Source organism: Cervus canadensis, chromosome 27, assembly GCF_019320065.1.
Source record: "Cervus canadensis isolate Bull #8, Minnesota chromosome 27, ASM1932006v1, whole genome shotgun sequence".
NCBI classification, from domain to species: Eukaryota; Metazoa; Chordata; class Mammalia; order Artiodactyla; family Cervidae; genus Cervus; species Cervus canadensis.
In genome coordinates, this window is record NC_057412.1 from 22,706,648 (window position 1) to 22,733,706 (window position 27,059).

At 36.2% G+C, this 27,059-nt stretch overlaps 1 protein-coding gene across 6 annotated transcripts in view; it reads left to right on the forward strand.

Annotated features, from left to right (window-relative positions):
* Positions 1–27,059, forward strand: part of ROBO2 (roundabout guidance receptor 2) — a 645,961-nt gene that overhangs the window by 587,035 nt on the left and 31,867 nt on the right. For all 6 annotated transcript variants that reach the window (XM_043448631.1, XM_043448630.1, XM_043448632.1 and 3 more), the window contains exons 19-22: positions 4,248–4,290; positions 5,735–5,862; positions 11,055–11,336; positions 16,883–17,039. In XM_043448631.1, coding sequence (XP_043304566.1) covers positions 4,248–4,290; positions 5,735–5,862; positions 11,055–11,336; positions 16,883–17,039 — 610 coding nt within the window. The remainder of the gene's footprint in view (positions 1–4,247; positions 4,291–5,734; positions 5,863–11,054; positions 11,337–16,882; positions 17,040–27,059) is intronic.

Sequence of the window (27,059 nt, forward strand, 5' to 3'; positions counted from 1 at the left end):
GCCCTCACATCACCATTTTACTTTCTGTCTCTGTGATTTTGACTACTTTATGTACCTAATAGAGTACCTAAATAGACTTTTACAGTGTTTGTCTTTTTGTGACTGGCCTATTTCATTTAACATATTGTTCTCAAGGTACATCCAAGTTTTAGCATATGTCAGAATTTCCTTCCTTTTCAAAGCTGATTAATATTCCATTGCATCTGTTTATACACTTATCCATTCATGCATCAATGGATGCTTGGTTTGCTTCTACATTTTAGCTGCAATGAATAATGGTATGATGACCATGGATGTACAAATATCTCTTTGATATCTTGATTTCATTTCTTTTGAGTATATATCAAGAAGTGGAATTGCTGGGTCTTATTGTAATTCTGTTTTTCATTTTTTGAGTAACAAACATGGTATTTTCAACTAAGGGTAAAATGGTTTTTACCTTCCACCAACAGTACACAATGGTTTCAGTTTCTTCATATTCTCAATAATGCTTATTTTATGTTTCCTGCATAGAAGCCAACCTAAAAGGTGTGAGGTAACATCTTATTCTAGTTTTTATTTCCATCTCCCTAATGATTAATGATGCTGATCATCTTTCCTTGTGCTGACTAGCATCTGAATAATATCTTTGGATAAGATTTTGAGTGTTGCATCTTAGTACTTTAATATTTACAGTTTATGAAAAATTTAACATTGGTAAGTACATAAAGTCAAATGTAACTTAACTTTTGTTCAGTTGTCCTTAGCTTCAGTTGTCTTCTTTTTTTCTAATATTATTTTTTGCTCTGACAGTAACAGAAAATTTGGGTAAGGAAAAAAGAGCATCCAAATTAGATTTCCTCAGCTTCTCCCCTCATATCTCCTAAACAACACATTGGAGGTGTAGCCCATCCATGTCTGCTGATATGCACAACATTATCTTAGCCCTCTTTTATCAGAGTAAAACAATCACTTGATAGTCCATTAAAAAACCACATACTAGAAAGTCACTTCAGATGGAAAGTTAATTAGCTGCACTGTTTTCACATTTTGTGTTTTTCCAACCTAATCAGACCTTTATTTAATGTCACCAGTGATTTTTTTTTCAATAATTGTTTCAGATCAATTTGTTATTTTTGTTCTTGTTAAAAACTGTTATTAAAGGGATCCAACGTGATGTGGACACAGAGCTGATTGTTGCTTCCCAACACTTAAGGGAGTCCATCACAAAGCAGACTAGTGATCAGTATTCATCTTCTTCATAGCCAGTCCTGGGCAGGTGCAAAGGTTCTGTCAGGATTCTTTTGTATTACACTTGAGAAGGTACCTAAAAACTTCATAAGGCAGTGTACTTTAGGTGCCAATGACATGTTTCTGAAAGTACAGCCTCATGAATTCCTGATAAACCCTTGGATGATGATGATATTGCCTAATTATGATGCCATAAGAGATATATGGCAGTGGCCACAGGACTGGAAAAGGTCAGTTTTCATTCCAATCCCAAAGAAAGGCAATGCCAAAGAATGCTCAAACTACCACACAATTGCACTCAACTCACACACTAGCAAACTAATGCTCAAAATTTTCCAAGCCAGACTTCAACAGTATGTGAACCGTGAACTTCCAAGATGTTCAAGCTGGATTTAGAAAAGGCAAGAGAGCCAGAGATCAAATTGCCAACATCCATTGGATCATCGAAAAAGCAAGAGAGTTCCAGAAAAACATCTGCTTTGTTGACTATGCCAAAGCCTTTGACAGTGTGGATCACAAAAAACTGTGGAAAATTCTTCAAGAGATGAGGTGGGAATACCAGACCACCTAACCTGCCTCTTGAGAAATCTATAGCAGGACAAGAAGCAACAGTTAGAACTGAACATGGAATAATAGACTGGTTCCAAATTGGGAAAGGAATACGGCAAGGCTGTATATTGTCACCCTGCTTATTTAACTTACATGCAGAGTACATAATGAGAAATGCTGAGTTGGATGAAGCACAAGCTGTAATCAATATTGCTGGGAGAAATATCAATAACCTCAGTTATGCAGATGACACCACCCTTATGGCAGAAAGTGAAGAAAAACTAAAGAGCCTCTTGATGAAAGTGAAAGAGAGTGAAAAATTGGCTTAAAACTCAACAGTCAGAAAACTAAGATCATGGCATCTGGTCCCATCACTTCATTGCAAATAGATGGGAAACAGTGGCAACCATGGCTGACTTTATTTTCTTGGGCTCCAAAATCACTGCAGATGGTGACTGCAGCCATGAAATTAAAAAATGCTTGCTCCTTGGAAAAAAAGCTATGACCAACCTAGATAGCATATTAGAAAGCAGAGACATTACTTTGCCAACAAAGTTCATCTAGTCAGTGCTATGATTTTTCCAGTAGTCATGTATGGATGTGAGAGCTGGACTATAAAGAAAGCTGAGCATCAAAGAACTGATGCTTTTGAACTGTGGTGTTGAAGAAGACTCTTGAGAGTCCCTTGGACTGCAAGGAGATCCAACCAATCAATCCTAAAGGAAATCAGTCCTGAATATTCATTGGAAGGACTGATGCTAAAGCTGAAACTCCGATACCTTGGCCACCTGATGGGAATCACTGACTCGTTAGAAACGACTCTAATGCTGGGAAAAATTGCAGGTGGGAGCAGAAAGGGACGACAGAGGATGAGATGGTTGGATGGCATCACTGACTCTATGGACATGAGTTTGAGTAAGCACCGGGAGTTGGTGATGGACAGGGAAGCCTGGCGTGCTGCAGTCCATGGGGTCACAAAGAGTCAGACACGACTGAGCAACTGAACTGAACTGAATAGATATATTCTTAGACAACCTTAGGGAGGAGACTGGGGAACTACATTTAGAAATTTATAAAATCTAAAGAGTAATCATACTTTTTAGCTCAAACTTAAGAAACAGGTGAATTATGGAGAGATTATCCAAATGAGAAAGTATTTACTAAGTGTATACTTTAAGTAGCAAGTTCATTAAAAATATGAATCAATTCATAAAATTTTATTTTCACTTTTGCTCACCAAGTAATCATAGTAAATGTAATCAGTGTCTTCCAAGATAGGATATGTTGAATTCACAGCTGTGAAATGGTATTTTTTCCTTCTTCCCAGGGACTAGTTTAGCTGATGCATATTAATTTTGGTCAGAATTGCAATTGTGCAGTCTATAAACTTCTAAACACCAAATTTTTCCCAATGATTTTCTAGTTAAGTAATTTAGTGGCAAAGTTTGACCCAAAATAATATGAAGTCATGTATAGACTTTGTTCCACTAATCGTGAATATTCACATCTCATTGCAAAACTAATCATTTTGAATATAGTTGCTGGCTCAGACCTTCTCTGCAGTGTGCATCATATTACCTGTCTCAGATCTGAAGCATTTTAATTCCAAACAAATTTAGCTGCAAAGATTGTGGGTAAGAGATGATGCACCCAAACTGATATTTATCTTCTTTGCCGATCCTTGACACCCACTTTCATGTTGTTAGCTTTGTAGAATGAAATCTAGTGACCAGAGGGCGTGGGTTCTCCAGCTGTGGCTTTACTGGTTGCTTGTTGGCATTGCTAATATGCTCCATAGTTTTAAGAAGGACTTAAGTTGGATGATCATTACATACAATGGGAATATATTCAATAAGTTGAAAGTCTCATTTTTATAAGGATTCGTAAATGAAGGAAAGCATTCAATACATTAGGTATTCTCTATTCACGACAGTTCATGTCTATTATACAGTAATTGTAGTATTTCAACTCAGTGCTTCTCAATGTCCCTAAAAGGACCTGTGATGGAGAGGAATAGGTTTTCAATCTGTACCTATTTCCCTGGTTTCATTAGAAGGATATTACCTGTTTGAACTTCCCTGTTTCAGTTTCCATTATGTGCAGTTTGCCTTATGACCTCTAATTAGGACACCTGTATATTAGCATTAAAAATCACGGTGTGATAATTCTTTGTCAATGCATATCCATCTTCCAATATCATATATGTACCAACTGACATGCAAATAAAAATTGCCCCTTTGACTTAACCGTGTGTTTGGCCTGAAGAATTTTTAGATGTCTTATTAAAGTTGGAACAAATGATGGCTTTGCTTTAGGCCAAACCACTGCTTCTACTATCTGTGCAATTATGTTAATTATATTTTGCTATAATTCCCAGGGGCTTCAGCTCTAAACGAAGGGCCAATATGTAGTTGTTGTTAATTGTAATTAATATTGACTACTTGTGTGTGTTTCTTTTTTTTTCACAGTTACATTTCAAAGAGGAGATGGAGGACTAATGAGCAATGGAAGGTATACCAAGGAGATTTTTTATTTTTATTTTTAATCAGGACTGAGGAAACTACGTAGTAAAAGACAATTATTGTAATAAACGATCACTTATAAGTCTGAGAATTCTAGAAGGAATTAAACAGCTTACAACAAGGTTTAATGATCTATCTGTTGTGCACGTCAGAGGAATCAAGTCCAGATGTTTCATATCTCCCAGATGCCCCTGAAGAAATTAGTAGTAAATATCACAAGGAATGTGTTCATTTGTTAGCAGGATGTTTATTGCATTAATTAGACATTAGCAAATGAAGTTGCTGTTGTTTAAGGCTCCTTATTGGTTCTCACCAAATTGCTGTGAGTGAACAAGTACACATAATCGATCACAAAGTAAATGATTCATGGATGATGAATAGGCTGTAGATTGATAGGACTGGATTCCACAACTTTGGATACTCAATTGAAATTGATAAAAACTGATAACAAACCCATATATCCTCATCTATTTTCCCTTTGCCGATATGGAGATTGTAATTAGGCTCTGGTAATAACTTCCAATCTCCCATTTAATCAATATTTTAGCAAAAAGAGATTAGGTCTAATGAGAGCTGGTGGATGTAGCCAGAAAGCAGTTGGATCTTCCTATTGCAGTTTCCATAGAAACACATGTTTCTCTTAAGGATTGTATCACCAAGGGTCTATCAGGAAAAAAAAAAAAAACTACGATGATTATAGATGTTGCTATATCTTTGTAAATATGGTAATAATCTGGAAAGGGATCAGAATCCCACTTTTACATTAAAGATAGGGATTCTTTATTGAATATGATGCAAAAGAAGTTTTCTTCATAGACGATTATGCACATACTGGATCAGACCGCAGTGGATCTTTTATCACCCTAAAATGCTTTCATATTCTCCTAACACTTTAAATTTAGAGAACCTGAAAATGTACTATTGATGGAACAGTATAAATACTCTTCATTTATTTCCCTTAAGTTCCTTGCCTCTAAATCAACCATGAGGGCTCATAACAGGGGTTACAGCCTATAGGGGACAGATAAATATGGGAGCTGCAGGAATTGAAGGAGCAATAGCCCAAAGTCCTGGAAATGGCTGATACTAAGCAATCATTCTGAGCAATTGTTCCCTTGAGATGCCAATTTATCATCAGATCTTGTTTCAGGATGCTGCTATGTTACCAGTGTCCTACCAGTTTCAGGGAAGACGACTGAATTCATTTGGATGTCAGCAGAATCCCAGGCAGGACTCTTCTGCTTCCATTGACAGGGATAATCTACACAGAGCCTTAGTAACTTGCCAAAGTTCCTTAATTCTTGAGAGCCTCCAGATTTTAATTTGGAAGTGAATTAGAATCTTAAATTCTTTAATCCACTGTAGTTCATGAGACAGATGTGCACATCTCTCATGGAGTTCCACGGACTGATTTCCATGTTTTCCTGTTTTAGCCGCCCAGGTCTTCTAAATGCTGGTGATCCCAGTTATCCATGGCTTGCTGACTCATGGCCAGCCACGAGCTTGCCAGTAAACAACAGCAATAGTGGCCCAAATGAGATTGCGAACTTTGGGCGTGGGGGTAAGTTGTGTTTTTCAAAATTCTGTCGTTTGTGATTTGTTTTCTTGGTTTTCCTGGATGTTTTGAAAAAGGCATACCAAAAAGTATTTTCTTCCATAAGTGAATTTAGTGAAGTACATGTATTCATAGTACTGTACATTTGCTAAATATTTTATTATAAAGCTGTGGTATCTATTACCTTGAGTAAAACTGAGCTTTTAAGGATGTTATTACTAACCAAGAAGGTAACTATTCATAATGCATTTTGTTCTTCATACTATTAGTACATGATTAAGGGTTTCCCAGGTAGCACAGTGGTAAAGAATCTGCCTGCCAATGCAGGAGATGCAAGAGACTCGGGTTCAGTCCTTGGGTTGGGAAGATCCCCTGGAGAAGGAAATGGCAACCCACTCCATTATTCTTGCCTGGAAAACTTCATAGATAGAGAAGCCTGGTGGGCTACAGTCCATGGGGTTGCAAAGAGTGGGACATGACTGAGTACAGTACATGATTACTAAATCAGGAATTATGCAGCCAGACAGGGCTTATGATTTAGAACTAGTCATTTTACTTCTCTGATTATCATTCATATATATTTATTGAGGGTGTCCTGTGCATCTGGCACCATGGCAGACAGTAAAAATATCATATAAGAGGCAGACACTTAAATAAATATAACAACATGTTGACAGCTTTTCTGTAATTCTACAATTGATAATTTGTACCCCAAATAAAAGACAAAAATAGTCTAAGTAGCTGACATGCTAAGGTCTTCAAAATTCAGTACTAGGGTCCTCTCCATAGGTCTTTATAAAGAAAACAGAATTGGACTTACTATGAAAATCACCACCTTCCCCTCTCCACCTTTTCATCCAATCATTAGGAGAGCAGTGGGTTTAGAGGAAGATGGGACTGGAGAAGTCTCAGGCCCCAGTGTTTAGTTCAGCTGATACATGAGTTTTCCATTGACGTAGGATTGTGCAGATAGCAAATGGACTGGTACCTTGCCAATACCCCACATGAAAGAGCTGTCTCCTGGGAGGAGGAAGGTGCTATGAATAAAGTATTATTTAGGCTGATATATGAAGGAACAGTGGGGAGCCAAAAGTATGTAGAAAGTATGTAGAGAAGAAATTTACTGTGTCTTAAGGTTCAGAAAGTAAGGGAAACATTCACCTATTTAAGAAATGAGTGAATTTCCTAATGACTTGAGTATCGATTGCAAGGCAAAAGAATGCTAAGAAATATGGAAGGACAGGTAACAGAGGGCCTTCTAAGCCACACAAAGTCTTTAAACTTTGTTAGAGGATGATCAGAAGCCATTAATGGACTTTAAGAGGAGAATCCTAGAATGTGAGTGCTGTTTTAAATCATCCAGCTAGCTGCTGGGTGGAGGATGGAGATAGGTTGAAAAATTTGGGTGATTAATTAGGAGAATAGTGCTGTAATCTAAGAAATTTGTGTGAATCCTCTGAAGGATTATATATATATATATGCTTCTAGGAAGAACTAATGTAGGAGACCCAGGACTACGCTAAGTATTCTGGGTTTACTATAAACCTCAGTGGTGGATTTCACATGTATGAGTGTGTAAACATATTGACTTAGAATACAGTCATGGATATTGGCCTTTTCTCTTTATGAATGTAAGACCAATGCATGTTTAAACATATTTAAAATGGTATTTTAAATAATAAAGTGACTAATTATTGCACAACTCTGCATTGTGTCAGCACCAACTGAAAAAGGGGGCCTCCCTCCCGTAAGCTGTATGACTACTCAGCATCTTACTTATCCTCTGTAATTCAGTCCACCCGATTTAGATTTTCAGTTGCCCAGACTCTCTGAAAGTGGCTGCCTCCCCTAGGTGTCAGAATTCTGAGCCCTGCAATTATAGGTGTCACTTTATCTTGGATAGTTCTATGCCCAAGCATAGTCTTATCAGGAGATCAAAACATTCCTCCCTGCCCTACCCACTGATTTTGAAATTCTGTTCATAAAGTTTTTATCAATCAAGGAGTAGCTGCCTTTTTTTTCTTGTATTTGCATTGGAATAACACACCATTCTTTCTTTATATCAAGAAATAAATGTACAAAGGTGGAGAAAGTGGTTTTTTTTTTTTTTTTTTTCAGTTTCTGGCAGATTACATTAACATTCTAAAATGTCTCTTATCTAATTTAGGCAAAGGATACTTCTGAAGATTTTCAACGTTTTCTTTTTTTTTTTTTCCATTTCCACTTCATTTTCATGACATGAAAATATTTCACAGGTCACTCTCAAGGCCGTGACAAAGTTTTTGCAGAGTTAACTGTATCTCTTTCCAGTGTGATAAGCATTTTAAGCATTTACTAAAAAGACAGGACATTTTGCAAATTCCATTTCCTTTTCACAACAATGTAATAAGTATAAGACATAATCATATTTCTAACTTAGAGGTCAAGAAACTAAGGTTTATCAAGGTGAATAACTTGAGATATATCTGTAGAATCCAGATCTATCTAACAGATTTTAAAGACTGTGTTCTTTTATTTACACTTCTCTGCAATTCTTAAGGTAGGATTCACATGTGTGATTGTATTACCACGTACACTTAGAGGAATAACCATGGATACTGATATTTTTTTCTTTAAGAATGTTTACTAATACATGTTTAAATGTAATGAAAATACTATTTTGAATAATCAAGTACTAATAATCACATGTATTCATTTTGACAATACAAACTATAAAAATGCCCTTTAATTATTCAGTAAGTAGTTACTCTTTGCAAAACACTAGATGAGGAATTATGGAAATACAGACATAAATCCCAGGTACTCTGTCCTCAAGTAACTTAAGATACAGTGAAGGAGACAGTCATTCATGGAAGTAATTATTCCAGGCAATAAGAAATAAATGCATGTGTAACTAGGCTGCTGAAAAACTGAAGAATTAAATCATGAGTAGTTATGACTAGAGAGAAGGGTTTCTATAATTCATAAGTTTCAGACACAAACGTTAACAAGTGCCAGTCAGATAACCTAAAGTATCAAGAAGGGGTAGATGTGGACTGTGTAGAATGTAAAATAAAAAGTCCTGTCTAAAGATGGCAGCATCTATTCGAGTCCAGGATCCTGGGAGGAAGACTGGCCCAGAGTTCCAAATCATCTGATGTTATAGGATAATTCCCCACATGCAAATAGTCATGTATAAGCCTCTAGTATTTTAATGCTGGGTCATAATTCAATTTACTTTTTGAAAATATAAGAGTGAGCAAATAACATTTGAAGGAAATATGCAGCCCCCAAATCAATATAGAAGCACTTAGAATTGAAGACTAATTTCATCCAGCTGAGAGAGATTCTATTTCTAGAACCATAGCTTTAGTTGGCATAGCGTATGAAGGATTAGATTTTCATACTATATTTTTTCCATTTTAAAACATGTGAACACACAGCCATTTAAAACACTTGCAGTAGCTCACAATCTAAATCCAAAGCTTTGAAGAACCTCATATTGAAGATGCTGGGAAGTTGGGGTCAGTGTTGAAGAAGGGTATCTGTCCAGTTCATCAGTGAAAGACATGGTAGAGGCGGCAGAAGCAAAACTCAGAAAACTTCCCTAGAGTGAAGGACCTACTTTCACAATTTTGATATATTGTTAAATATCAAGCATCTCAGAGAATAAAAATGATACTGACCTGATGCTTTAGAATGAAGCATATTTCTTTGTCATCAAATTTTCTAATCAGTTTACAGCTAAAAACAAGAAGGGCAAGAAAGTAGTTGTAAAATTCTGAATCTGAAAACAATGTACTTACTTATACAACTTGATGAAATATTATAAATGTGAATATGTTTAACTATTTAAAATAGTTATTTAAAAAGTACATATATACTTAATTAGAAAACAGGTTGGAATTTCAGACTTCAAAACCTTCAGAAAGAACCTACAGTGTGTGATTATAGTGTATAAAATGCGTTTTAAATGTCTTGTTGCTGTTGCTAAAGATCATGTTTAGCTTTTGTAAAATGCAAAAGCAAACTTAATATTTTTACAAGAGTCCTTATTTCAAGTACTGTTAGATATCATAGAATCTAAATGCTTTAGGATATTTTGACTACTTCAGTTTTCTCCTTGTGATGATAAGCTGGTTTTGTTACTGAGATCATTTGGTTTATTATTACAGTACTATAACTCGTTGAAAATTTTCCATAATGAAATCAAGAGGGTTGATGAACTCATGTCCTGTGAAATGTGACTTTCAGAACATATATTATTAAGTAGCATAATATATATTCACTTTTAACTCTACATGATTAAAAATAGTATTAGTAGGTTTTTTTTGTTTTTGTTTTAGATTCTAGTGTTGTTATTCTGAGAAGGAAAATAAGTGCTCAGGAGAGAGGTGACAGTTCTGAATTTAAAAACATCATATAAAGATAATTTAGCACACCAAAGTGATAAATGGACTGATTGATATTCAGTGTTTTTCCTGAAGTTTAATTTTACTCTTGCTGTATTACAACTTGAAACTATAATTCTCCACTTCTAAGATTTGGTAGCATAAATTAAACTCTGTGATCACCCAGATTGCTTTTTCTGTAGTTAAATCCTGCTGTATTGTGAAAATGACTTATTCATGAAAATCTTCCTTTGTTATCCAAGAAAAAAAAATTGCTACCATCAGTTACACTCCATTTCTGGAGCTGTGAAATCAACTCAGATAAACAGCAAGTAGAAACTTCAGTAAAAAGCGCCTTATAGTTTGGAGAGTATAATTTTGGAAACTTTTGCATCTATTTTAGCAGTTATTTTCCATTTCTCTTGGGATAAAGTGGAAAAAGATGCTTTTCATCCATGATTTGTAGATTCACTTTTGCCATTGCTTCTGTAAAGAGCTAACAATTTCATGGATTCTAAACCAGAATGAACCACTGAAAGCATTTTTTCAGTAGTGAAATACACCAAATTTCTCATTCATGGTTGAAGAAAATGGGGGATGGGGTGTGTTAAGCAGTGAGACGTGAAGGACGAGCAGTAGGCCTGCCTGTCACCAAGGCTGATAGCTTGGCGACGGTTGTACATCATCTACCCTTCATTGGCTCATGAAGCCCGTCTCAGCTGAAATGCAAACGTGCGGCATGACACATTTATTTTTCATCTTCATTCCTGATAGTTTTGGGCTTCCTGTGCATCATTAAATTGTTTCATTTCCCTATGTTCACCACAGATGTGCTGCCACCAGTTCCAGGCCAAGGGGATAAAACGGCAACAATGCTCTCGGATGGAGCCATTTATAGCAGCATTGACTTCACGACCAAAACCACTTACAATAGTTCCAGCCAAATAACACAGGCTACCCCATATGCCACGACACAGATATTGCATTCCAATAGCATACATGAACTGGCTGTCGATCTGCCTGATCCACAGTGGAAAAGCTCAATTCAGCAAAAAACAGACCTGATGGGCTTTGGTTATTCTCTACCCGATCAGAACAAAGGTAACAACGGTAAGTCCAGTTCTTACTTCCAGAAGAGTTATTTTCATATCATTTTTGCATGAGATAGAAAGTAGTATTTGTTGTTCGGTTTAGTAATTCATCACCAGGTTCACTACCTAAACTAAAAAAATATTCTAGCATGTATTCAGTACCTTGCACAATCCCCGCCACCACCACCACTGTTGCTATCACCACACAACACCAATTGGTTTCATCCTTTTAGCTCTTTTTTCAATAGTGATCAGTAATCCATCTCGACCTCCATTAGGCAGGACAGACAAAACATTCCTCCACTGTCCTACGACATCTGCTTCTGAATTGCTAACTGCATGTTCTGCATGGGCTTGTGCTGTGAACTAATCACATGATGCCACTATGACCTCTGCCCTTTAACCCTTAGCCTTACTTTACATCCCTGACTACCGATTGGCTGAGGGATTGTCTAATAGAATGCCACACAACCAGTCACAGGATTTCAGCACCACCAGCTCTCACAACAGCTCAGAGAGGAGTGGCAGTCTCTCAGGTTGGTCTCATCACAGTAAGGAGAAATATTTGTTTGTCACCAGCATATGACCTGTGTTCCTAACACTCATGAAGAAGTACTGGCTCACAGCTCACTGCCAGACATTTATCTCTCAAATGACAGTAGGAGTTTATCCTAATGAAATCAAGTTTGGGGGGTGGAGGAGGGTAAAATTCACCTTTAGCCTTTATGTATGAATTGTACAAGGTTGCATTTACTGAAAGATAGTGCCATTTTACTAAATACTGATTATTAAGGAACAGATGAGTTTGATTTGCTTTGAACCCTACTTAAGAGTCAAGCAAACTTTGCAATAAAATGATCACATAGGAAAATCAGCTCCATGGCATGGACACCATATTCAACTAAAATGCAAGTGATTTTGGAAATTGTTCATAATATTAAGAGTCTGGTGATGTGGCTTCCTATTTTTGGACAAGTTTTCCAAAATATTGTGTTATCTATTAATGATATTATTTAGAGTAAGATCCTGATACCATGCTAAACAGGAATGTTAATATGGGACACAATTCTTTACATTTAATTTCTTAAAAAAACCCAGTCTTTTATATTGGTAATTTTTATGCTGTAAATTTTAATATATATTCAAGGTACATTAGCTGAACTAACAATCCATAATGCAGGTATTAAATAGCACATGTAGGGAAAACACATTTTACTGGAAAGAAATATGTACCTATCATAATGAATATCAGTGATCTCTAGGCCCAAGGATCCTCATCTCTAAAATAGGAGATCCTTGTAGACATTCTGATTTGTACATTGTATATGACTGATGACTTTCTCTGTTCATTTCTAATTGATACCATGACTTTATTTTCTGATTTTTTCATACTATTGATAGTCTATTTGTTTTTATGAAGTTTTTTAACCTCAGTTACTGAGTGAAAGATTATAGTGTATTGAGATATGTCATAGGTTATGAGGTATCCAGGCCATAAATAGTTAACTCTTTTACATCATTAGGGTAACATTAACTACTTAGTTAGTTAAGTGATCTTTCCTTAGAGATAGAACCCTTTCAGTCTGAACATGTTAATGTTCTTTCTTCTCTCCAAAATGAGCCATTTGCTCTCCTTACCTATTGGTAGAATTGGATATATTATAGAATCCAGAAAATTTTAAACATCTGTTACAAATTTAAACGGCCTGATAATATAAAATAATTTTTTTTGAATAACCTTAAATGTCATTTATACTGTCATTTATTTATGGTGAGTCCTATAATTGTACTGAATAATTTAAAAATTAATTTATTCTAGGCTTATATCATTCAAAATATGCCAAGTCTCAATCAATACATATATTTTAGAAGTCTATATACTATAAATCATGGATTGTAAAAGACCTTTTGTGAAACCATCATTAAATATTCTTATATGTTGATTACCATTGAGTCTTAAAAGTTACCTTTTGAGTAATTCTAAGCAGAACATGATTCACAATAGTACTTACTACATTTTTGAATCCATTAATCTCTTGAGTGACATTTATATATATATCTATGATTTATATTAACTACTTCATCTACATTTGAATACAAAATTACTTAAATCGGTGATAGAAAGCTTTCTTTAAGAGACAAGACTGACGTGATTGTTCTCTTCTTAGTTTAGTCAAATTGAATTTAACATTAGGGTTCTTTTTATTCTTATAATCATTGATATGTATTCTAAAGCATACATTTAAGATCAAACTGCCCTATCGATATTGAATCATAAGATTTTCTTAATTTGTGCACAGTGTTAAAGAAACCAGTTAAAAATAATCATGGTAATAAACAAAATTGGATATTCCTAAACTGAGTGAATTTCTCACCCTTTGAAGCACTCATATAATGATTTATTCAATATATAATTTCTTAGCACTCCTCTTCGAAAGACCAACCGTTAAAAATATAAAGCTCAGATTTTTTTCAAAATAATCTCTGTAATCATAATTTTATACATATGCACAAATATATAGCACAATATCAATAGTAATAGGGCTTCCCCGGTGGCTCAGCAGTAAAGAAGATGCCTGCAGTGCGGGAGCTGCAGGAAACACAGGTTCGATCCCTGGGTCGGGAAGATTCCACTGGAGGAGGAAAATGGCCACCCACTCCAGTACTCTTGCCTGGAGAATCCCAGGGACTGAGGAGCCTGACAGGCTACAGTCCATGGGGTCGCAAAGAGTCTGAAGCGACTTAGCAGCAGCAGCAGCAGTAATGCGTGTGTGCCTCGTCACTCAGACTCTTGCAACCCCATGGACTGTAACTTGCCAGGCTCCTCGGTCCCTGGGATTCTCCAGGCAAGATTACTGGAGTGGGTTGCCATTTCCTTCTCCAAGCATCAGTAGTAATAACTAAATATTTTTATATACTAGTATTTTTAAAAGACTAAATTTAATTCGAAAATGAGCTGTTTTCACAATTTTCTTTACATAGAAATAATTTGTTCTGCATAAATAAATGTAAATTCAAATATTTACATTTTCACTTGAAGAGAAATGGATCAAATATGTCTGCCAGTCATCAAAATATGTGATGCCTAAATACATAATGCAGACAGTTCTCAAAACCTTAAAATGCTTGAGGATCTTAAGTTGCAAGTAACAGCAACAAACTGGGTTCACTTAGCTCAAGATATGGATCTCAGAGAATTTAATTTCCTTAGCTTGTATCGTATGGGACTATTATGCTCGGCGCCCACCTCTTACCTCTTTCTAGAGAAGACAAAGCATGCTGATCGATAGTCTTACTAAAAGTACCCACAGTGAGAAAGCAGAAATTTCCCCCACAGAGGGGAAAGTGGACATTGGATGGAGCCCCTCACAAATTCCCTCTGTGAATCAGCTCTGCTTCCCCAGCACATTTTTAAGACAGTTGTCAGAGAGGTGGTAATGGCTTTCTTGACCTTGGAGAAGAATTTCAACAGAGCTGAGTTCAGAGCTGGAGAAATTGTAATGTCCACTAAAGCTGCTGCATTCTAAATTATTTGTTCTCTTACTATGAACATGCACAAATGTAGAAAGAACCTCTATTTTCCCATCTATAAAATGAAGATGTAAAAACTTCCCTATTTGTGTCACTCAGGTCTGGTGGAGATCATATAACAGTTCTAAAAGTGCTATAAAAAGTGAAAAAAAAGGTCCTCATATAAATATATAAGGAATAAGAGGTACAACGGAAAAACTACGAAGAACACATACCCTGTTCTTTTAAGTAGTGAGACATAGTTCTAGAAATACCAAGAAAGATGCAATCTTTGTTTATGACTTTGGTGGGTTATCCACCAAATAACAAGGAGGCAAAGAATTAAGGCTCACCTACCTTAAACACAAAAATTACAAACTTTAATCAATCAGGTTGATTATTTTTATCCTAAGCATCAGACTATTTCTGGGATCCTCAGTGGGGCTGGAGGAGTTGGGTGTGGAATAGCTTTGTAAACAGGCAGACTTGAGTTTGTGCTGAGCTGAAGGAGATGGAAGAGAGTGGTAATGACTGCCGTTTATTGAACGTTCTGTACATTGTGAACCCTTTATATGTGTTATCTCTTATAATAATCAAAATAACCCAAACAAGTAGTAACTTTATATCTTTTGCACATGTATGGAAATTGAGGTGATATCTATTAACTATCAAGTAAATGAGAAACTATTTTCAAGCCCAGAGATTCAACTCTTATCCTCGAACTAGAAGTTACCTGCTCCCCTTTCTCTTAATACTTTTTCTGCCAAAGATAAAAAGTGAAAGGAAGGGTGAAATCACTTAGTTTTCAGGGATGCTCTTTTCTCTGTGTGTATATGTATGCATGACCTAGAAAACAGACACAATTTCATATTTAGCAATAGGGTATATATCTAGTTTACAGTTTCATTACTTTCTGGCTCTCAAAGTTATTGTTAAATTCCATAATTTTCTGAATTGGCTGATGCCGGTTAACTGATAGAAGAAAGGAGTTGAGGCAAATTTCTAGTGATATCTCTATTGTTAGATAGTCCTGCTATGAATATTTGATACTCATAACTTTTTGTTCCAGGAAGATATAGTTCAAGGGGTCAATACCATTTTTTTTTAAAATATAGCCATTGACTGCCATAGGAATGACAGAAGTTACCTACGTTCCCCTAAAGTATCTTTTGCTCAAGCAGTACACATTTCTGCATCCAGCTGTGGTCCATTTAGGAAGAAACTTGATGTACTTAATTTGGAGCAGTAAAAAGTACTTCATTAAACAAATGAAAACCTTTATTTTTATACTTCATTAAGCTCTGGTAATCCCAGATATGGCTCATATGCTGCCAAGTTACTTTCTGTTCATATTTTGTGCATGAATTCATTTGTATTACAATACTACTGAAATTGATTACTATATTTCCATTAATTTTCTCCATACTTGGTATTTTAAGATATGTTAGACATCTGGGAACCACTCACTATATGCAAAAAATAATTGTGCCATTCATTAGTTAAAAATTCTATAAAACATATCCTTGTGAAAGATTTACAAGTATCCTCCAGATTGTAGTTGATTGATTTTTATAAGTTACTTTTGAGAGAAAACTGTTACTCTCCTGGATTAATTAAATTGAGTAAATTCTAATGGAAAAGTTTAGCCTGTATCCTTAGACACTGCATTTTTCCACTAAGACAGATTATGCAAAAGAGCATTATAAATGCACTAAAATCTGACATTTTAAAGAATTTGTTATGGCCCATTATTTCGTCTAACAATGAAAACGTGGAGGCAGCAAATGTGAATAAATCAATACATGTGCTTTTGCCACTGCAACCATGTTTTTTGTGTATTCAGCTCTGCAACTAATGCATTGTGAAAGAAACAATATCATTTTGAGTGATTTATAAAAATGTTTTCCTGATCATATCATTTCATTTGTTTATAGCTTTTAACAACTGTAACATACTGATTCTGGTGTTTTGAAAACAGAAATACATCTTCCCATCTGATGTACTCCATTTCTTCTGATATGCAGTGTGTCTGAATAAATATATTATTACTTTCAGGTGGGAAAGGTGGAAAAAAGAAGAAAAATAAAAACTCTTCTAAACCACAGAAAAACAATGGATCGACCTGGGCCAATGTTCCACTACCTCCTCCCCCAGTCCAGCCTCTTCCGGGTACAGAGCTGGAACACTATGCAGTGGAACAGCAAGAAAATGGGTAAAAATGTTTCATCTACCAACAAAATGACCAGGGCTATACTGCTGTCTCTTTTATGCATTTGTGTCTTGATGCTGTGTTCTCTTACTGTTTTCCCTGCCCCCTTGCTAGCCTTTCCTTGTCCCCCTCCCCTTCTATTGTTTGCTGCATCTATATATTTTTAGCTGATAAATGCAACACGGCACATATTGAGGACCTCGAATCCTTGGCCGTCAAGTGCCTTAGATTGTCTGCAATCATGATAATGCAGCCTCCATTTATAATATTGCTTGTTAGTTTGAAAGCAAGTAACCCAGAGCTCTGTGAACTAAAGAGGCACTCCTGAGAAGCGCTGAAAAGGAAATTAAAATAACCTTCTTCATCATCCCTCGCATTTCTCTAATGACTTGATGTCTGGCCATAGCAGGGTGCCCACTGTTGAGCTCCATCACAATGGGATAATTGTAGGGATCTAGCCAGTGTGTAGAACTTTAATCATCAGCTTTGATGGGAATTTAGGGGTCAGAACAATAAGAGAGGTTCAAGTCAATGCACACTCTGTAACAAACCTTTTTTAAGATAGAAAATTTACTTTAAGGATCTTTAAATGGGACCAGTTTCCTCATTCTTTCCCAAACATCTCACAAGCATTAGTTTGTTTTCCTCTGTTGAAGTGTTAATTGATTTTAAGGTAGAAAAGTGTTGATACTCCTTACTAATTCTAAGTGCTGTCTTCCTCGCAGTTCCTAGGTCACGCATTGCTTTTGACTGAAACTTAAAATTATAGAATAGAGGCAGTTTTTTTCAAGTGTTCCTTTATTTAGACGTACTTAGACATTAAAATATCTGTTTATTTAAACAATAGTTTTATTTCTTATCTTATTTTACTTAAAGACCTTGTGCACATGCTTGTAATTTTTTCTCCATCTCCTTTTCTTTTTATACTACTGTTGTCTTTGAGGTTTCCAGATTAATTTTCCTAACTAGAAATTTCTCTATCACATTTGCTTCCTAAAAAAGATTCATTTGCCTTTTTTTCAGTTATATTATATATACACATATATATATGCATTATATACACATATAGATGGACATGCATATATGTATACCTAAGCTTTGTTGTTGTTGTTTAGAGTCTAAGTTGTGTCCAACTGTTTTCTGCAGCCCCCATGGACTGTAGCCCACTAGGCTTCTCTGTCCCTGGGACTTCCCAGACGAGAGTCCTGGAGTGCGCTGACATTTCCTTCTCCAAGGAATCTTCTGACTGAGGGATGCAACCTGCATCCCTGCATTGGCAGGTGGATTCTTCACCACTGAGCCTCCAGGGAAGCCCTTACATAATCATACCTCCATATTTTTTCTCTGTATCTCGCTTTCCCTCCAAAAGGCTTCATTTGCTTCCCTGAGATTACAGTTCCCATATAAGAGCATATCATTTTTATTGTACTTGTTTTTAAAAGTTCACATCTGAAATAGGAAGTTAAAACCATACCCCTTTCTCTGACTATTTTAAGAATAAAACTTTATACATGATTTTATGTAACATATATCAATAACAAATTATGTTAGTGTCACACAATTCCTGGGCAGGAGAGCAGGGAACAGAGATGTGCATTTCACAAGAAAATATTATTTACAGGGCTTATAAACATGCATTTTAAAGGCTGTAGTTATAAAATAATAAAATTGAACTTATAAACTGAGGAGAGAAAAGTAATGCTGTTAAACATTTATAAAGTCTTGAACTCAGATAACATAAAACTTGTAAGTAATTTGGTATCTTAATTAGTATATTTGAGATGACTTTGTCCATATCTTGTTATATTATTTACAGTTTTGTATTTTCTGATGTGAAAATCTTACAATACTGAAAAAATATTTTTGAATATTTTCTATATTTATACTCTATTATTCATGATATTAACATTGAATAATTTACAGGAGAGCTTTTATGGAAATTTTTATATGTCTTGATTTCACTTATGCATATTTAAAGTTTTCTTGAAATACAAACAACAAAAGCTTTAGAAGTCACCTTTCTGTTTTTAATCATTTTTATTTCTGACAATCAAGGATTCAGCAATTGTATTTCCTATGTTGCTATGTAGATTTTGTTTGATTGTTTCAATATATCATAATAGAGAACTTACTCAACACACATTTTTTTTTCAAATATATAAGAACTATTAAGCCCAGTGCCAAGATGGAAAGCAGAAGAGATGAAAGAAACAAAAACACTTGTAGTGAGGTAGATGAACCTAAGTCCTCTTATACAAAGTGATGTAAGTCAGAAAGAGAAGAACAGATATAGTATATTAATGCATATGTATGAAATCTAGAAAAATGGTACTTATGAGCCCAGTAGAGTATCCACTTGTGGACACAGTAGGGGAAGATGAGGGTAGGACGAATTGAGAAAGTAGCCCTGACATGTACACACTATCATGTGCGAAATAGTTAATGAGAAGTTGCTAAATAACACAGGGAGCCCAGCCTGGCATTCTGTGATGACCTAATGGGGTCATATATAATTATGACTGATTCACATTGTTGTATGGCAAAAACCAACACAAAATTGTAAAGCAGTTTTCTACCAATTTAAAAATAAAGAAATAAAAAGGAATATGAAAGAAAAGAAACAAAAACACAATTAATAAGGAGGATCTGATCCCTGATTCAGGAAACTCACAGTAGTAGGAGGCGGAAACCAAAAATCACACACACACAATTGTGTATGGGAAGCCCTAGCTAAGCACATGTGCAAAATAATAACTTGCATACAGAAAGAGATAATCGTGTATGCCAAAGAAGGCTGGGGCAAGCTTATGGAAGCTGAGTTTCGAGATGAATCTTGAATCACCTATTCACAAATAGTAGTACCCAGGTTGGGTGGCTGTTGGATGCCAGGCTGTTAGCCAGAGGCAGAAAGGATAAAGACAGTGAGAAGAAGTCCCTAACATGAGTGCTTCACTGGTGGCTCAGTGGTAAAGAATCTGCCAGCCAAGAAGGAGACACGGGTTCAACCCCGGGCTTGGGAAGACCCCCTGGAGAAGGAAGTGGCAACCCATTCCCATATTCTTGCGGAGAATCCCATAGACAGAAGAATTTGGCAATGTACAGTCCATGGGATGGCAAAAGAGTTGGACATGACTTAGCAAATAAACAACAACAAAGTCCCTAACATAAAGTAGTCTCCACATCAGAATTGATTGCTAACCAATGGCTGCAACAAAATGTTACCAATGTCAGCATTTTCTGTGCAGGTAAAGAGAAAGTTCCCTAGCCAAAGGCAAAAAGTATAAATAAAAGATGAAGGGGAAAAAAGGAATAGTTCCATTAGTTTTCCTTTAGTACTTCTCCAACTCCTCCTTTGCAATCCAGTCCTTTATTTTGCATTAGTAAGTAAGCTTCTCTATTGTAATCTTCTTCACATCACATTCTAATTGCTTGTCTATGTCTTTCTGCAGTTGGTAGCTCTTGCATGAGCTTTGTTGAGTTTGAAACAAATGCACAGGGTAGATGATAATCTGAGAAAGTGATGTGAGGCCAGTTGTGAAGTCTTGTATGTCCTACAGGAATCCTGATCTTTGGATATAGAAGGTGGATTGGAGGACATGAGGCCAAGGCAGGTAGAGAATGTAGGGGATATTGCAGAGGAATAAAAAATACCATGAAAATGGTAAGGAAATAAGGCAATGGCAGCAGGATGGAGAAAGAAGGATACATTTTGGAAATATATCTAGCCCAGGGTAATCACAGTCTTGAGAAGATTGTCTCTTGCTTTATTACAGTGTTTAATTTTGTTTCTAAGAACTTCGATATCATCAACTATCTTTCTTCCTCTCTTTCTCTCTTTTTCGCTGTGCTAGGTCTTGTTTGCTTTGCACAGACTTTCTCTAGTTGCAGCAAGTGGGGGCTACTCTTTGTGGCAATGCACCCGCTTCTCAGAGAGGTGGCTTCTCTTGTTGGGGAACGTAGTCTGCAAGTGCATGGGCTTCAGTAGTTGTCACTGTTGAACTCCAGAGCGCAGGCTCAGTCGTTGTGGCACATGGGCTGAGTTGCTCTGTGGCCTGTGGGCAGAATCTTCCAGGACCAGGGATCTAACCCATGTCCCCTGCCCTGGCAGGTGGTTTCTTATCCACCACGCCACCAGGGAAATCTAGATAGCATCAATTTTCTTTCTAAGCCTTTCTTGAGCCATTTTCCCTCCACAATATTAAGTATCAAAAGTTATCAAATCACTGCCCAAATAGAAAACAATTGGTTAATTCAATACTATATCAACAGTGGTAAATGTTCTCTCTCATCAATATGCCTCTCTCAGCTAGGCAAAATGTACCAAAATGTAATTATTCTTAGCTATAAATATAATGTATTTTAATGCAATCATGGGGCAGTAGGAAGAATTCTATAGTAATTCAGTAGAAAACTGATGCTTTGTTTTGCTACAGCAATCAGAAATTGGCAGGCTTTTCTAGGTGGTGAACTTTATTGTATTTTTATTAGTAATTTGGTGTTTGTATCTGGCCTTTTCACAACTTAGTTCACATGCAACATTGATTTGTTGTCATCCTGCTCATTATTCACCAGGCAAGACAGATAATATGATGCCTCATATTTCACTGACAGTAAGTCAAAGAACAAAAGCTTATCTAGGAAAGGTTGGCCAAAAGACCTTTGGATTGGCGTTAGAATCATTTGCACAGTCTTTTTATGTTATTGCAAGAAAAAGTTGAATTTCCATCACTCAAGATACACATCTATGAATGTGAAAGAAACTCTAAAAATAGAGCTAACAGTGTTTGATTTTCATAAACATTCATAGAGTCATCTGTTACTTTCTTGCCCTTCTTCAGAAACCACAGGAAACCTAAGTATCTGTTGTTCTGGAATGAATTAAGACACAAATACCTCAGAGGTGATACCCAGTTCTCCCCGTTGTATGATTTGCACCGAGTCCCAAATTTCTTTCATCTGTTCTCTCATGTTTTTCACCTAGACTTTCTTCTATTCCCCATCCCCCTCTATTTTCCACTTCTTGCAGAAACAACCGAGATGAATCCATGCTTTTTTCTTAGTTTTGCTTATGTTCCACAGGGGAACAGAATTTGCTCACTCCTGGTCTATTAATAGAATATCTTTGTAGAAAAGACTTGGGACAATTGATGATAAATGCTCATTCAAGTTAAATAGAATAGCAATTAGAATATTTTTTAGTCATTTAGTGCATTATGCAATATAATTGTATAATGTTAAAAATCACATTTATATGGTTAGGCTCTCCTTTGCTTGATGGTATTTGAATAATAAAAAATGAGTGGAATAGAACTAATTGCAATTTTTCCTATGCTATCTGAACACATTTTATACATATATATACATGTATATATATACACACACTTATTCCTTCTCATATATTCTATATGTATGTTCACTGCATATATGTGTTCCCTTTAAATTATTGGAAGTATGGCTTACTGCTTATGAAGAAGGGAAATTTTAGGAGATACTTAACTACTTCCATTTGAAAGATTGAATATATAAATGTTCTTTGCTCACATGTATGACATTCCTGGCAATAGCCTATGTAAACAAGGAAAGTCCATGTACTCATTTATAGAATGAAATTGTACTATTTTGTAACAAGATTTGTGGAATAAATTTAATTATAACTATTGATGAAATATAACAGGATGCACATTCCCTACTGAAAATGGGCAGTTTTTAAAAAAACTAGGTTTCTTATACGTGTATTTGTTTGAATTAATAATATAACATTTCAGTTCAGTTCAGTCACTCAGTCCTGTCCAATTCTTTGCGACCCCATGGACTGCAGCACTGCAGACTTCCCTGTCTGTCCATCACCAACTCTCGGAGCCTAATCAAACTTTTGTCCATCACGCTGGTGATGCCATCGAACTATCTCATCCTCTGTCATCCCCTTCTCCTCCTGCCTGCAATCTTTCCCAGCATCAGGATATTTTTCAATAAGTCAGTTCTTCGTATCAGGTGGCCTAAGTATTGGAGTTTCAGCTTTAGCATCAGTCCTTCCAATGAACACCCAGGACTGATTTCCTTTAGGATAGACTGGTTGGATCTCCTTGCAGTCCAAGGGAATCTCAAGAGTCTTCTCCAACACCACAGTTAGAAAGCATCAAGTCTTCAGCACTCAGCCTTCTTTATAGTCCAACTCTCACATGCATTCATGACTGCTGGAAAAACCATAGCTTTGACTAGATGGATCTTTGTTAGCAAAGTAATGTCTCTGCTTTCTAATATGCTGTCTAGGTTGGTCATAACTTTTCTTCCAGGGAGCAAGCATCTTTTAATTTCATGGCTGCAGTCACCATCTTCAGTGGCTTTGGAGCCCCCCTCTCACTGTTTCCATTGTTTCCCCATCTATTTGCCATGAAGTAATGGGACCGGGGAGAAGGCAATGGCACCCCACTCCGGTACTCTTGCCTGGAAAATCCCGTGGACGGAGGAGCATGGTAGGCCACAGTCCATGGAGTCGCAAAGAGTCGGACACGACTGAGCGACTTCACCTTTACTTTTCACTTTCATGCATTGGAGGAGGAAATGGCAACCCACTCCAGTGTTCTTGCCTGGAGAATCCCAGGGACAGTGGAGCCTGGTGGGCTGCCCTCTATGGGGTCGCACAGAGTCGGACAGGACTGAAGCGACTTAGCAGCAGCAGCAGCAGCAGCAGCAATGGGACCGGATGTCATGATCTTAGTTTCTGAATGTTGAGCTTTAAGCCAACTTTTTCACTCTCCTCTTTCACTTTCATCAAGAGGCTCTTTAGTTCCTCTTCACTTTCTGCCATAAGGGTGGTGTCATCTGCATCTCTGAGGTTATTGATATTTCTCCCAGCAATCTTGTTTCCAGCTAGTGCTTCATCCAGCCCGGCGTTTCACATGATGTACTCTGCATATAAGTTAAATAAGCAGGGTACTGGGATAGAAGGTTGTGAAACTTTTACACCACAGAATCTCTTCTTTGAGTGAAATCTGTGATCTCCAGTATATAAAACATTTTTCTAAAATGCCATCATTTTAGAGCAATTTATTTTTTTAAGTCATATTGCTACCTATATAATCAAAGAAATGAGAATAGGAATATAACCAATGGTATTTTCTAATATACAAAAATTATTATTTGTAACATGTTAAAGTGTGCCTGATACTAAAATGTAAAAGACATTTCAGAAGAGATATTCCAATCACACTGTATAGGGCTTCTGAAGCAATGTCTTCAGTTTACAACTCATTGAGGTAGAAGGTTGTTTAGGTACCCTCAACAAGAGATGAAAACTGAACAAAATGTCATCACACTCTGTACAATACCTATCAGTGATGGTCCATCACCCATAGGCAAAATTCCAAACTCTTTCTCAGGGCTGATAAAGCACTCTGTGATCTAGCAAAACCCACCTCATCAGTAACCAACCTTCTTTACTTGCCAATCCTTACGAGTTCGAAAACTGAGTTCTTTGAATACTTTATATTTTCCCTTCCTCTGGGCCCACTCATATGTTGCTTAGAATATCTCCATTTCTGATGGTCAGCATAGCCCTGCCCAACCCACCTACTGGTTTCAACCTCCCTGCTCTATCCTTTAATACTAGGTATCTTTGATTATTTGCTTCTTATCAGCCTGCCTGACTGGATTGTTTTCTCTATAAAAAGATCCAGTTACCTGACAGATGATGGTCAAACAAAAGGATGATAAATTCAGGAGTTTTACATAGACTTTATTGTTTAGATCTGTTTTAGTTTAGCAGCAAAACTGAGCAAAAAAATATGTAATTTTCCAATTTCCTGTGTCCCCATACATTCACGGCCTTTGCCAGTGTCAACATCTCCTACCAAAGTGGGACATTTGGTAAACTGATAAAACTGTATTGCCACATAACTGTCACCCAACAGTCATAGTTTACATTACAGTTCACTCTTGGTGTTGTCCATTCTGTGTGCAGATGTACAAAGAACAGTTGGATGAAGCTATAACAGCATGTATACCATCATTGCAGTATCGTGCAGCATAGATTCACTGTTGTAAAAATCCTCTGTGCCCAGTCTGTTCATCCCTGCCTCCCCTTGACCTCTGGCAACCACTGATCTTTTCACTGTCTTCATAGTTTTGCTTTTTCTAAAGTATCATATAGTTGGAATCATAAAGTATATAGTCTTTTCAGATTTACTTCTTTCACTTGATAATATGCATTTAAGTTTCTTCTATGTCTTACTGTGCATGGCTTGATAGTACATTTCTTTTTAGCACTGAATGATATTCCACTATCTGAATATGCCATGAGTTATATATTCATTCACCTCTTGAAAGATATCTTGGTTGCTTCCAGGTTTTCAGCAATTATAAGTAAAGCATCCATGTATAGTTTCTTGATAAATACATTTTCAAACAGGATAAGTAGAAAGACACTCAAGTAAAGCTCTTCAAAAATCATCTGGACATTTACAAGTTACTGGTTTGTAAGGGCCTTCAAGACTAGATATATACATTTGTAATATTCATTCTATTTTTTATTTCTTTAATGTAGATAATCTTGTATATGCTGGATACAGTAGTAGGTGCTGGAAATGCAATGTTGAGAATTGTGAAGTTCTTGAGTTAGGATCTCACAGAATAGTGGGGGAAAAGAGATATGAAACAAATACTTTCAGTATAATATGGAGATTGCACAGTATAAGTATTATCAAGTTGTAATCAGTTCCTATGGTGGGGACAGAGAAGGCTCACAGAACTAAAGACATTTGAACTGAACCTTGAAGGAGAAGCAGGCTCTCACAGATTTGAGAATAGTCATATGCAGACCCAGAGATTTGAAAAAATTATCGACTAGGCTGGTGTTGGAAAATAATGGGAAATTAGCCTAAAATAATAGGCTCGTGAGTTGGGGAAGTGTCTTTTAATCCCCACTAATGAGTTTGAACTTTTCTTACATTAGCAATATCACTGAATAATTTAAGCATAGGTGTGATGTGAATGAAGATTTTAGAAATATAATCCAATTGCCTACATGGAAGATAGAATAGAATGGATGAAGGTGACACCCCAGGAACTAGGAAATCTAATGGACTGGTTCACATCAGAAGGAGACTGAATTATGATCACAGGACTAGAGGTGAAGTGTAGAATATAGACTTGGGAGATATTTTAGAGATTGACTTTACAGAACAGTTACATATAATATTATTTTTATTAGATATAAGTATAAAATAAGATTTCTTATTTTATCCTTGAGTCTTCTTTTTAAAGTACATTGAGATCTATCTGATTTATGAAAATAATAGCACTATGGGTAAGGTGTAAACAAAAATTGTACTGATTTTGTGTCACAATTAAAACATTTTGGGTTGATTTTCCATTTTCCCCAGTCAGAATCCCTAAAACACAGTGTCCTTAAAAATTGTTATTTTTCTTTTTAGTATATATTTTATAGGATTAGGTTTTCAACTTCTGTTTTATAGATTTTAGATGTTGAGATACACAACATCAGCTTCTAATGAAAAAATTAAGAAAATTAGGGTAGTTGAAAGGTTATTGAATGCATTTTGTAGCACAAAGTCTTAATGATTGATATGTCACATGGAATGGAAGGTTGGCATGGACCTAGACTAAGAGTAAATAAAATTATCAAACTTCTTAAATAAATATTGGCATATGCTTTTGGTGCAGAAGGATGAACAAGAGAAGAAAGTAGTTAAATCTCCAAGCACTGAGTTCATTAATTGCCCGCAATTTGGTTTTTTTCCATGTGAATACCTTTGTTGGGAAATTATTGCCTTTTGTAACGGTGGGGTAACAATTAGCTAATAAGACCTTTTAAGAACAAATTGAGATTTTGAGATAACAGATGTACTTATGATTAGAAATTAAGATGATGTCTAATGATTTGCTATAGGTGATTTGCTATAATAGTGCCAACAACTAGAAATCAGGCAGAAGTAAACTGAGAGACGTCTTAGATGTTACTGTGGTTGCCACTCATTCCCAGTGTAACTGTGTGTATGCCTAGGT